Genomic DNA, 14206 nt, shown 5'->3' on the forward strand with positions numbered 1-14206 from the left:
CGTTTGAGTATTCCTAAATTAATAAGTCTGTTAATTTACGTATTCACACATAGGCTTATTTTTTTAACAAGCTTCTTCCTAAATTTGGCAGCTTCAACTGTGTTGCTTTTAGTCTGGATTATGTGTTGAACTTCTTTGTATTTGTCTAATATTACAGTTTGCTCTTCCTTTGTAAAATATTCCACTCTGCCGACAGTAGACTTGTCCATGTTTGTGATTGGTCATATGTTGCAAACACCGCCCCTTAATGTGAACCCGCTCGTAGCCAGATTGAGAAACCCCGGGTTGATAACTCCCGTCGTATAGGACCGCTTAGCGGGATCGCCTTTGTTAGGGTTGGTTAAGCCAGATAACGAGAAGATACCGAGTATGTTGAACTCGCTTCGTAGTACAGGCCTCCAGACATTGGACTGATGTTTTTAGCTGACTGCATCCACCTGTGTTATCAGGTAAAAGTGAGGCGTGACATGTAAACCAGAACCCCAGCAGACGGGCTAAAATTGCCTAGTTCTGTTGAGAACCAGTTTAAAAATAGTTGTGAAGAAGACCGACTCGTTGAGTCTTTGCTCCACATTGACCATTTACTGTCCTATGTCAACAGATGCTGGAGATCTGGGAAAGTCCTTGCAGACAGACAAGATTCCAAAAGGTCAGGTTTCACTCAAAAGAATGTATTTCCTCCAAACTACAGACAGTCTTTGTTGTAACATGAAGAAAATGACAGATTCTTTGCAATGAAAGGTGACACGGATGATTGGTAAGCCCTATCAAATCAGATTTGGCCCGGCAGTGAAAACCAGTTTGACGAGAAAACCAAGTCCAGTCCAGTACTGAATGAACATGCCATTTCACCATGAAAACATAATCTGAATCACGCAGAGAAACAGTGTTTAACAGATTGAAAAAAGAAAAAACCGCAACAATCCACAAGTTATCCGACAGACAGTATAAAAGGTGTGATAATATCTGTGCGAGCGGTGCGACGCCAGGCGGTGTTGCGGCGTTTGCGGTGTCCTGTGCGACGGCTTGTTCCCTCAGAGTGAGTCCGCTCCGTTACCGGTTTTTGAACGCACTCTTCATTCAAGCGCTGCGCAAATAAACCACAAACCATTGCCGTGGCGACCGATTAACAAAAATACTACCAAATATATATGTATATAAAAAATGTAAAAAAAAAAAAAAAAAGGTAAAGGAACGAATCAGCATGAAGACACGACACCTCAGAAGGTAGGGAGAGCTGGGAGGCCAGTGCTCTGTCAGAGGTCCAAGTTGAAGGTTAGCAGAGTTCAAAAGGTCAGAGGTCACCCTGGTCATTTGTTAGTCAGAATCCAACTCTGTTTACTCCTGACAACCGTCATCACAGAGCAGGATGGGGAATTAATTAGAGAAATTTATACAATGTTTTACAGGAGTAATCAGTTTCATTTCAGTTTGAAAATAAAATGCCCCAAACCCCTTAACACATATAGTATATATATATATATAGCTATTAACATATATCACTGGGATTTCCAGCTGAAAACCATCCCATGATGAAAAGAGATGACCGAACCTTTAAACTTTGGACACAGCTGTGGATGGCCACAATTTAGAGGTTGGGTCAGGTTTGAAATAACACTACTTGAGGCATTCCTGTTACTATAATTAAACTTAAATGGCGTTTCCCCAAGGCATATTATACATTCATAATACTATGTGAGTGCAACTGTGTGTGTGTGTGTGTGGCTGTGTTTGTATTTGAAATACCTGCCACGAGATAGAAATGATCTGCACGAAAGCAGAATTATGTATGTACATGTAGGTGTGTGTTTGCCTGGCTCCTGTCCTCATGACTGGAGCACATTTCCGTAGGAAACAATTGCACCTCATTGGCTCAACCCGAGTTAGCCAATCACCAATGACGGAAGCCAGAGCTCCTGGGCCCACCCCATCGCAGAGACCAGAGTTTGGTTGGTTGGGAATGGATGTGTATGTATGTGTATGTGTGTTTAGGGATAGTGGAAAACAGTCCATTCCACTAGCTTTGTCCTCATGGATGGAGGGGAGGGGATGCGGTTTCCGTGGTGACGAGAGTGAAGTGTCGATAAGCCGAGGAGCCTAAACCTCCGCTTCTTTCAAGCCGATTCGTTCCTCCTCCTGTCAGTCACTGCTGGTCTTCTTCAGGGAGAAGGCCAAGATGTTGAAGTGGTTGCTGAGCTGTTGTACCTAGCAGTGGAAAATATTATTGATTATTATTTACAATTATTTTGTACCTTTATTTGTGTGTGGATTCAATAAAAAATTTTTTTTTTAAAAAGTATAATTTTCAACATTTAGTTGCAAGTCTGTCTTTTATCTCAAGCTCAGAAATACTGTAAATGTTTTGCATGTTTGACATTTAGCACAATATTTCTGGTTCTCACTTTCTGGTGGAGTTAAGCTGCTAGAGAGTTCGTTAAATACAAGGCTACAGCTGGTTAACTTAGCTTAGAACAAAGACTGGAAATTGGGAAAACGCTGTCTTGGCTCTGTCCGAAGGTAACAAAAGTTCACTAATCAACACGCTAAATTTGTTGTTATATGGGAGGTTATGTGCCAGACTATTTCTGGCCGGGACCAGTCGCCAGGCAACCAGCGGAGGCTCAAGTTACTGCTCAGAGCAAAGAAACCGGCTTTGTCCGAAATCGCATACTATGCACTACATCCCCAATAGGTGTACTATCACTCAACATACTTTTGCGTGAATAAACAGCAGTATGTATGTTGTCGGACGCACTGAGCAGTAATTTATGTCGTCACTTCCTGAGAGCCTCCTTGCCGGTTGGAGACGTGTAACCATGGTAACCCGTGCCAACCTCATGTGACCAAAACGACGGTTTGTGAGAATCAAAGTCTGAATTAATTTAAAATATATATTAGGCCTAGCAAAGTGAAATCTTATACGTACGGTTAAATTGAAGAGTTATTGATGTTACAGAGCTGTCCGTCTGTTATGAACTTTGTTGTCACTACCGCATTGCATTGTGGGATATTTATGCCGCCATAGTGTCCAGTGTTGCAATTGGCATACTATTGGTTTCATACTAAGGTTTTGGATATACTAAAAATGTTGGTACCTTCTGACAGAGCCAGGCTAGCCACATTTTACTCTACAGACATGACATTATTTATTTACTTATTTCAACAGATGTACTGTGTGTGTGTGTAATCTCTTACCACTGAAACGCCGTAGTGTATGTGTGCTAGTATAACAGCAGCTGTCCACAGATACAGCAGTAGGGTCTCGTTGGCGACCACCCCAGTCACCGCTAACAACACCACTGGCGTCATGGGCAGCAACAGCCAGCTCAGCGCCTGGCAACGCGTGTTACTCATCTGACACACAATCAGCTTACACTGAAAGATAAAAACATTAACACATGAATACAGGGATTTATGTGTTTTGCGTGGTTGTCGAAAGCACAACAATTAAGAGTAATGATGTGTGTGGAAAAATCAGCAGACGCTCACCGTGACATTAGCGAAGGCCGTCCCCACCATGAGGTAGAAGGTCCTGGGCTGCAGCTCGAGGACGTTGTTTGGAGAGAAGACCACCCAAATGGTGGACAAGAGGAAGAGGAGGACGGGAGACAGGAAGGGCAGGAAGGCTTCGTACAGGCTGCTGTGCTTCAGAGTGTTACTGCGGTGACCTCTGCAAAACCACAGATGGTGAAGAGGTCAGAGTACTGTGTGAAATAATAATACTCCGATGTGATAAAACGCTAATGAAAAGTTGACCTACTTCAGGACGTTGAAGAGGCTCATGGGTAAGGTCACAGTGAAGGAACAGGCTGGAAATCAAAAATATTCATTATTGTAGGTGGTGTTTCTTATGGCTCTGTGTTCATTAGTGATCAATTAACCAATTCATAATTGATTAATTGAGTAATGAATAATTGTTATTGGTTATTTGGATAATTGATAAATGGTTAATTGGTTAAGTTACTTGGACAAATGATTATTGGTTAAAGGGGTAATTGATTAATTGATAAATGGTTAATTGGTTAAGTTACTTAGACAAATGATTATTGGTTAAAGGGGTAATTGATTAATTGATAAATGGTTAATTGATTATTTGAGTAATTGATTAATTGATCACTAATGAACACAGAGCCAGGCCAGCTGTTTTGATTTGGTATCAAATAGATGGCGAGCACCCCACTACTATGGGGACTAACATCATCACACGTAAATACAGTTGGGCTCATTGGATCCACAAGATTCTCAGCTTTACACTGATACCCAATTTAGGTAATTCCAAGACTGTTTAGGGACCCCAGTATGCAGAAATGTCCAAACATATCATTTTTAGAATAGGCAAAAAATAACATATTTAAACTGCATTAAAAAAAAATGCATGATTTTTGCCCAAAACTGGGATTATCGAAAAGTGATCACCAATCGCAACTCACCGATGATCATAAAGCTGAAAAGGTCTCTATAGAGGAAGCGCCACAGGATTGGCTGGTACCATGTTTCTACGCCGACCACGGCGGTGACCATGTAAACGAGGGAGATTGTCTGGAAGGAGATGAGACACAAGACATCAAGTCATTAGAGGGTTGGTAAGTAAAGGTGACGATCGGTCGCTTACCACTGCGTGTCCTTACCACTTGGCTGATGTCGTATCCCCACGGCAGAAACAAGATGCCAGTGTTGTATTTCTCCCAGTGAGATAGAATGAATGAGAACAGTACCACCCACAGGATGTAATATAGTGTGGCCACGGCCACGCCACATTCCCCACGCCCAAATATGGAGTAGACGGTGGCCACGAAGAAGATACAGGCCCAACTGTCCAGGCCGTGGTCAAACAGCTCCCCTAGTGGCGTGGAGGAGTTGGTGCGACGAGCCTGCTTCCCATCAACACCATCTGCACATAACAAAAACAAAAAAAGACACGGATCACTACAGTACGTGTTTATGTGGACATTTATATAGGCACACATAAACATACAACATTTTTTACATGCCTCACATTTCCACTACAGCCAAAGCTGCTGCCCACAATCACATAACTGTACAAAAAGTCTTACACAAAGTCTGAATTCACTGTCACGGATGGACTACGCTCACTTCATCCACACATGGAAGTAATCTGCAAACACACACCCTCAGAAGAGACGCCACATTGTTTTATTTTAAATGGTTCACAAAATGGTCAGTAAGATTTGAAAACTGACTTTGGTGTGGGTCACAGAGTACATGTCCACACACAAACGGAGAAGGAATTTGACAGTAAAACAAATCTGTATTTGTTTGGCTGCCTAACAGCCCGGGGATAATTTGAAGGCATCTATGTGACACTGTCAACGATCGAGCTATAAGATGAAGCACAAAAGATCAAATTCAGTTCACCCCTCTGGTACTTGTATTATAATTCCTATAAGCTTGGAAGTGAAGCAATGCTACAAACTGCAATGTGCCATGGAAGAAAAAACAAAGTGCGTCTACTGATGAGAGGTATTATAGTCTGGAAATTTGTCGAAACAAAACCTGTCCAAACACCTTGCTGTGTAAGTGTTGCTCTGTTGAAGTGACTAATCTTGCTTGAAGGATTGGGGTGGAGAGTAAGAAGGGTGTGGCACAGTCACATTGCAAATTACAATCTCCTTTATATGCCTCGGATGATCACATCAAATGGCAACCATTCAATTATTAACTCAAATAGTTATTTTCATTCCTGATCTGGAGCACAACGATCTCCACTTTACACACAATTGGAACTACATTAAGTGAGATCTTGAGACCACAACCTAAATATCTGCCACAAACAACTCTTTCACATTACACACATTATGACGCACATTCATCATATCCACGGTCAATAAAAACAAATACTGATTAGTGTAGCTTTAAACAGTAGAGCCCGATTTATGTGAACTGTAAACCACTCAGCTGACACTCAAGTACAAGTTGTCCATGTTGAGAGTCAGCTAGAGGTATCTCAAGATGCTGTAAATACTGTGATCATATTCCACAGTAACTGCTTGAAATGTCTTGCTCAAGGGAAAGTTGTTGAAAGAAGGCAAAGTGTATTTAATCTATTTCCTTTCCATGTTTTATGGCCTGTTTCTCCCACTTTGCTTCCTGTCTGACGCACTGTCTTTTTTTTAATGCTTGGCAACCACCCTGTTATCAGGACATTTCATTAAAAAAAAGCACATCTGAATCTTTTATTCTGAGTTGAAAAGTATTATGATTACTACATCAAAACCTACTACTATAACACTAGATATAGACTGGATGATAACCCTGCTGATTGATAATGTGGCATCCTGTTGGGATTTTTACCCTAAAGCAAAAACTGCAGAGCCCTGTTTCAGAAAGTGGGATTAGTAAAAACTCTGAGTTGGTTGAACCTGAGATGAGGGAAACTCTGGATTTTCAGTTTCAGAAACAGAGCTAACTTAAACTCTGGGTGAGTTACCATGGTAACTCCTCCATGTCCTCCCTCTTACAGAGCCAGACATGCTGCTTTATTTCCGCATTCATTCAGTCCGTATCGAAGAGCATTCATTAGCGGAGGTTCGCATAGGAATTTAAAGATGTCAGTTTGTTACTCAGTACTATCTAAAGTTACCGCTTTTATGCGTTGTGAGTCATTTCTGAACGCGATTTTTGACCTCACAGTCAAATATCACACAGCATCAAGTCACCCTCAGCTCAGAATAAAACCTCTGCTTGTTGTTTTTGCGAAGTTTTTATAACAATGACTGACAGCTGTCAGAGCAGTTCCACTAAAATTTCTATTGCACATAATGTGTATGCTAATCTCAGTTTAAATAGTAAAAATCGGTATAAAGCTTAGACACATAGAATAATCATAATAATCTATTACTTCTGATGTGATTGGTTGCACTGATGAACATAATTCCTACAATATTGGAGATTATATTTTAATATTTCTGAGTGAGCAGGATCGTGGTGCAGCTGCAGAACGGAGTTAGAAAGTGAATTTTTTTTTTTAAAATAGGCTGCATATAGTCGAACGTATTACATTTGTTGAGGTAGCTGAAATGAAGGCACTGAATGCTGCTGAGCCAAGATCCAAATAGATGTCTACAATTTAAAATCTACTGTATTTAACCTTTTAATCACCAAACACATTATTACTGGATCTGACTGTGAGTTTAAAGTCATGTCTATGTTTAGATACATTTTTTTAAATCTTGAACTATATTTTTTATCTTCAGTTGGTCGGCGTTGGAACAGATTTCAACAAAACACTCCCTGTGTTTTGTCCCCATCAGATTAAAGTTGATCAAATATATTTAAAATGTAATGTAGGATACAGTCTAATACACAGATTCCACCACTTTATCATCCTTTAGGGAAATGTAAATCTGGTAAACGATGAATTAACGTACAACACTGAATAAAATGTTATTGGGTTATTGACACTTTTCCCCGCTCTGACTTTTCTTAAAAGGTAAATGTGCACAGTCAGCATATACGCGCATTAATATTTCTACATCCACTGGATTAAAATGGAGGCTCTGCCTCTTATTTACCTGTTGCCATGGTGAATCGTGGCATCAGAGCTCCATTGATGATGGCTTTTTATGTTCAGGTTCAACCTACTCAGAGGTGATTGAACTGACTCTAATCAGCTGCTCTGGATCCGAAAACTCAGAGTTTCCCACCTCAGGATTAGTGAACTCAAGAGATCAGATTTAAGCTCAGAGTTTGTTAAACCTGCTTTCTGAAACAAGGCAGAGGCTTGTATATCCCTCATTAACGATCCCATTTCAACACACAACACATGAATGTCTTCTTTATCTAATGAAATGTGATGAAACAGATTTAAATATATCCAAAACCTCCAGGATATCAGGCACAGCATACTCTAGCAGAAGGCATATGATACTGGTTATGAATGGTCTGTTTTTCGAGAGTCACTGTACAGAAGAATACATTCCATCAGGAAGAATTTGCCCCGGCGCCTCTCAGAAGTCAGAGAAGAACAACACACAGAGGTTAAAGGGGTTAGGACTCACCGAGTGTATAGGCCAAGAAGTTGAAGATCCCTGCAGCAACCCAGACCCAACTAGGCACGTGTTCATGTCCTTTAGCTGAGACACAAATAATGTAAATATGCAGCACAAGAGAGAAACAGAGAGAAACAGAGAGCCATAGATTAGCCAAAAGAATGTTCCCATTTTGCTCAAATTTCCCCAGGGGGTTTGTTAAAGCTGATCTCATCTCAAATTGAAGGGAAAACACAACAACTCTATGGAATAAGAACCGCTGAGGAGCATACTTCTAGATGAACCATTAACATGAGTACATAATTTGGCTTAGCTATTCTTGTAACTAAGGACTGACTTCCTGCCAGCTTGTGAGGACATTTTGACCGGTTCTTTGTAGTGGCTTTAGAGGTTAAGAGTATGAGTCATGTCTGCCTGTGTCAGCATTTTTATTTGTGTACCTATGTGTGCAAAAAATTAAATGAGACAACAGACTGATAGAGCACAGTATCTTTACAGAGTTGTGCGTCAGTCCTTTGTTTACGTTCTAGAGATCTTGTTGTATATGTTAACAGTAATAGCTCGGTGTGTGTGTGTGTGTGTGTGTTGGTAGGAATGCAATGGGTGAGTGATTACCCTGAGTCACCATAGCCACTCATGTGTCAGCAAGTGATGGACTTTGCCTTTAATAAACAAAACTCGCCAACATACATGCCTCTGTTTTTTTCGACACTCTGTCGCCAGATGTGGTGGATTCAACTGGCATAGCATGTTTTATAAACTGAACAACACCAGGCACGCACTTGTCAAACACAACTAGGTGGAAAAAAAGAAGTAATACAGAGGAACCTACCAGAGGCAGTGAAGTCAAAGTCGTAGAAGGCCAACATGAGGAAATTCAACACAAGGAACATAAAGCCTGTGAATGTAATGAGGTTTGGGGCCAACCATGTTGGGAGAAACTGTTGAGAAAGAGACAAAAGGATAGTGAGGAACAGTTAATCAACTTGTCACTTGGCTCATAAATAGAGTCCTCTCATCAGAATACTGACAATGATTAAATAACTTGACAGTAATTATTGTTGTCACACTTTATGGACAGTTACATAACTGTTAGGCAAAGATGCTTTATCGGACAGGGATGGGAATTTTCTTTCGCAGTCAAGCAGAGATTAACGTAAAGTCTTGATATGGATAAGTAGATAAGCGTGTCAGCGCGTGGGAACAAAGACTCACTCACATGCATTTTTTATCAAGTACATGACTTCATTCAAAAGTTCACAGTATCTCCAAATACTAGAACAAACTATCACAATCAGAGACTGATGGTGCTCTGACACAAAGAAGGACGAGGCCGTCTTGTTACTGTATCACAGCAGACGGTTGGAAACCTCATTAATGATGTATGCCCACGCACACACACACGCACAGACAGCTGAAGAGGTCTTTCTCACCTTCACCACAAAGTTCCAGAAAGGGTGCATGACGTAGACAGACAGGGGATTCGAGTCCACTGCGCTGTACTGCAAGACACAAGAGACATAATTCAATCAGTCAGGATGTGATTATCAATGACAAACATTTATTTGGTTGTTATATTTGATTCATCTCATGGCAAGCAAACTATAGCTTGTGAAAAAAAAAAAAAAGGCCACGTGTAACTCGTTTACTGGATAATTTTGGTGGCCTGTCATCATGCAGATCAAAACAAACCTGATCCCGGTCTCGGTTACTTTATCCAGGCATGACGAAAATGTGCGCGTGCTACAGTGTAATGTATCCTGTCTGGTGTTCATACAATTTAAGATGAGGCTGTTTTTTTGTGTGTTTTGTTATGCTAGGCTTTCCAGTTAAGAATAAATGCTGCCTCTCTGATGTTAATCTTCTTGTAGCACTGTTTTCTGTGATTCATTTCAATTTTTTTAGATTTAGATCTCACTCCTAGTTCACTTGAAAGGGGACTGGGATCTGCATTTTCAGGTGGCTACAAGAGATGATTTTTAACTGCACTGTCCTCACAAGTGCAGTAAGACTCTGTGGAATTCAAATCAACCAAACATGTGTTTACTGTAGATATACTGAGCAGTTAATACTACAACAGCCACCCCAACCAAGGACATAGATTAACTACACAGCACTCTTTCTCAAACATACACAAGCTTGCGCTGGGTCTGCAAAAATTAATCATCTAATCCATTGTGAAGAGTTTTCAAAATTAATCATCACAGATTGCAGACGTATTGACAATACTCAAACAATTAATTTAGAACGACCACTGTGAATAAAGAGAGTCAAAAAGGCCATGTTCCTCAAATCAACAAGATAACCAATGTGATTAATCATCACCACATATGCAAAAAACATACACCGTAACCAGAATGCACACTCTCATCTTGTACAAACACGACTGTACAAATGAAAGCACATACTGTACATACATGCACACACACACACACACACACAGAGATACAAGTTACTTTCACTCCAAGGTAGGCGACAGTCTTTTTGTTAAGTGTGACAAAAGATGTGCGAGGCAGGGAGATGGATGAAAGACAGAGCGGACGATCAGTGGTCTAATCCCTCACTCTCATGTGCTTTTCCGTTTGCATGCCATGTGTCAGTGCACCTTCATAGTACAAACACTGTGTCAAACCCACAGATGCTCAAGGCACAGTAGCCAATGCATGGAGTGAGCCACTTAAAAAGCAATTATTGGAAAAAAAAAGGTCTTGCATGATTAACATTTCAGGGAAGCTGTTTCACATCAGTAATCAAAGGAGGCAGTATTAAAGAGAGTCTGAATGACCTATGCTTGTGTCATTTAAGGACAAAGGACACAGCGAGGAAAATGCAAAGAAATCTAACTAAGAACTGTTGCAAAAGATTTCAATGAAGGATTCTGAGTGCATAAAAATGCATATTGTAGCTGTTATGTACAACCAAACTAACAATCTTAACACATGGCACAAAGCTTTATGACAGACTTGCTTATATTGCTTGTGTGTAAACTTCCAGGATATATTGTGTGCAATACTGATCATAAACTAATATATATATCATATATAATCTCACTGCTAAACATTTGATATAGTTTTACTTTTTATTTTCTTGATTTCTTTTGTTGTATTTTTCCTTCTTTCCAGGCATTTGTTCAATACAATAAAAATGATAAATTAATTGCAGAGACTTAAACATGAATATCATGCTCACTATTATTGTGAATATTAAATAGTCAATTTGATATCTTAAATTCACTTAAATGGATGTCAGAATCAGAATCAGAATCAGAATCAGAAAGGTGTTTATTGCCAGGTGTAAGGGGTATACACGAGGAATTTTCTTTGGCTTTCTTGGTGCGAGACAAATAGTATAAACAGGTGACTGGAAGGAAGGTCATAAAATGCATTCAGATATTCAAAAAGGTGTGTTTAATTTGGGAAATGAGATGATGCAAAGTAAACATGACTATAGTAAATTGACTAAAACATGCAAAACACTGGTATAATCCATAGCTGCTTTTGACTAAAGGCCTAACATACTTTCATTTTAAAACTGATTGAGCAGCTTTCTTATACTTGCACTAATATGTGTCTTTATCCTTTATGCAGAATGGTGATGGATGTGCAGCTGGCCATATTTGCCAACATGCTTGGCGTGTCATTGTTCCTGCTGGTTGTATGTAAACTTCAGGGATATATTGTGTGTGCAATACTGATCATAAACTAATATGTCATATTACACCTCCCTTATCATAACGGAACAGCCTTGTGTTGTTACATCCTGTAATAGCTGCCACTCCTTTTCCCTGCAGTCACAGCCAGTGACAGACAGCACAACAGGCTCTTTGTATCTGTACTGTCACACTGATGCTCATCTTTATGGGGAATTAACTGAACACTAATATGTTTGTGACGTGTATGAAAGGGTGCTACTGTTTTTAAAACATTTTAAAAATAGAATTCTGTGAATTCAATTTTTAGAAAAGTGTTTTCACTCGTCGGTCCCCGGTTATTTCCGGTGGTTTCCCCATCAGGAGGGTAAGGTTACCGGTTCAAGTTGAGTGGTTTCCTCTTACTCTGACTTATTATCCATTACAGCAGCTACTTGGCCTGCTTTCTCTTCTGTGGCTGCAATATATAAGCAAACTTGGCTTCTGTACGAAGACGAGAGGGACGTGAGATGTGTGAGAACACAAAGGAAAGCTTTATTTCAGAGCCAAACACTGACGAAGAGTCGCTACTAGCTAACTATTAGCACCACTTGCGACAATGTCAAGCGACATATAACAGTGGCAGGGACACTTCCGGTCGTCATTTTCAAAATAAAAGAAAGTACTGTTAAGTAACATTAATAAATGTCTTAAATTAAAGGACAATAAACAGCATTATGGTTATGGTAGCATAACTTTACAATATACCACCAAAATGAACCTGAACACATCCTACCGTAGTTAAACTTACTTCACACTTTACATCCTATATATCACTTTATAGACTGCACATATGTACATATTACATTTATTTATTGTACATACTACATTTATTTACTGACGGACTGTTTACACTATGTTCATCCATTCACTCTGTACCTTTTATATTTATATTATTGTTTTTTATAATTTTTCTATACCTTTACCTCTCCTGTGTTTCGCTCTGTTTGCTGATGTTGCTGCTTTGACACCTGAATTTCCCTCTGGGGATTAATAAAAATGTATCTTATTTTATCTTAAAACTAACTAATCCCACATGATACATTATATAATATATAACCTCACTGCTAAACATTTGATAAAGTTTTATTTTCTTGATTTTGTTGTTGTATTTTTCCTTCTTTCCAGGCATTTGTTCAATACAATAAAAATGATAAATTAATTGCAGAGATTTAAACATAAATATCATGCTTACTATCATTGAGAATATTAAATAGTAAATTTTATATCTTAAATTCACTTAACATTCATTCATTCTCACTGTGCGCTGTATCATTTTCCACTTGTGCAATTTTGTTAATAGTCTGTTTATTGTCAATACTGTATATACTGCTCCTTTTTTTATACTTCTTTCTATTTAAATGGTTCATATTTTGTTACACTTTGTTTAGCTCTTTTTTTTACTGTGTTAGCTGATGCATCTTGTTTTCTGCATCTGTACACTGTAACTTTCCCCAAATTTTAAATTTTATATCTTAAATTCACTTGAATGATGTAAACAAGCGACTGGAAGGAAGGTCATAAAATGCATTCAGATATTCAAAAAGGTGTGTTTTTACCTTGGGAAATGAGATGATGCAAAGTAAACATGACAATAGTAAATTGACTAAAAACATGCAAAACACTGGTATAATCCTGAGCTGCTTTTGACTTAAGGCCTAACATACTTTTATTTTAAAACTGATTGAGCAGCTTTCTTACACTTGCACTAATATGTGTCTTTATCCTTTATGCAGAATGGTGGCTGGCCATATTCGCTTTTATTTTCTAGGCGGAATTGACCAGCATCCGGTCTGGTTGTATCTAACTACTGCTGCCTTCACACACACACACACACACTGCTTCACAGAGAAGCAGCCTGCAGGTCGTGACAGCTAGCTGCTCAACACACACAGTTGGCTCATTGGCTAAATGCTAGCAGGCTGTTACAGTTTCATACCTTGTATTTGTCGAAGCCCGCCAGCTGGTCCTGAGTGACATATTCGTAGAGAGCCATGGTGGTTCAGTTCAGCCTGTAGCCTCCACACAGTGAGAGAAATGCAGAGCTCTTCCTTTGGAAACGCAGATCCCCCTCAACGTTAGCTGCCGAGTCGAGGTACCATCTAGCCTGGCCGCTGTCTTTCACGCCGGGTGAGGTGATGATGATGATGTCGAAACATTAGAGCCACTCCTACGGAGAGCACACATCCAGTTGACTGGAGGCTCACTACCGCCTCCTCTGGCCTGGAGGATTAAAGATGAGAAAAAAAATAAGAAAAAACAGAATTAAATTCAGTAGAATAGTCCACAATAATAATGCACACAGTGCACTTCCATAGACTAAGCTACTGGAGTTACCCTGCACTATATTCACTTTTAACAGTCTCTTCTGCACTATATTCACTTTTTAACAGTCTCTTCTGCACTATACTCACTTTTTCTAATAGTCGTGTATCACAGCTGTTGCCCTGCACTGTATTCAGTTTTAACAGTTTTCTTCATCTCCTTGTATTTTTATATCTGGTATATT

At 39.5% G+C, this 14206-nt stretch overlaps 1 protein-coding gene across 1 annotated transcript; it reads right to left on the reverse strand.

The window, feature by feature from the left end:
• Positions 1–650: 650 nt before the first annotated feature.
• Positions 651–13878, reverse strand: selenoi (selenoprotein I). Its single transcript, XM_037751194.1, has 10 exons — positions 13637–13878; positions 9443–9511; positions 8842–8950; positions 8019–8093; positions 4629–4891; positions 4431–4539; positions 3761–3809; positions 3490–3670; positions 3196–3375; positions 651–2205 (listed from the first exon to the last, which is right to left on the reverse strand). Exons 1-10 carry the CDS (start codon positions 13691–13693, stop codon positions 2098–2100), a joined length of 1200 nt encoding a protein of 399 aa, XP_037607122.1. The 5' UTR covers positions 13694–13878; the 3' UTR covers positions 651–2097.
• Between the last annotated feature and the right edge of the window lie 328 nt (positions 13879–14206).

Source organism: Sebastes umbrosus, chromosome 18 (assembly GCF_015220745.1).
Source record: "Sebastes umbrosus isolate fSebUmb1 chromosome 18, fSebUmb1.pri, whole genome shotgun sequence".
Taxonomy (NCBI): domain Eukaryota; kingdom Metazoa; phylum Chordata; class Actinopteri; order Perciformes; family Sebastidae; genus Sebastes; species Sebastes umbrosus.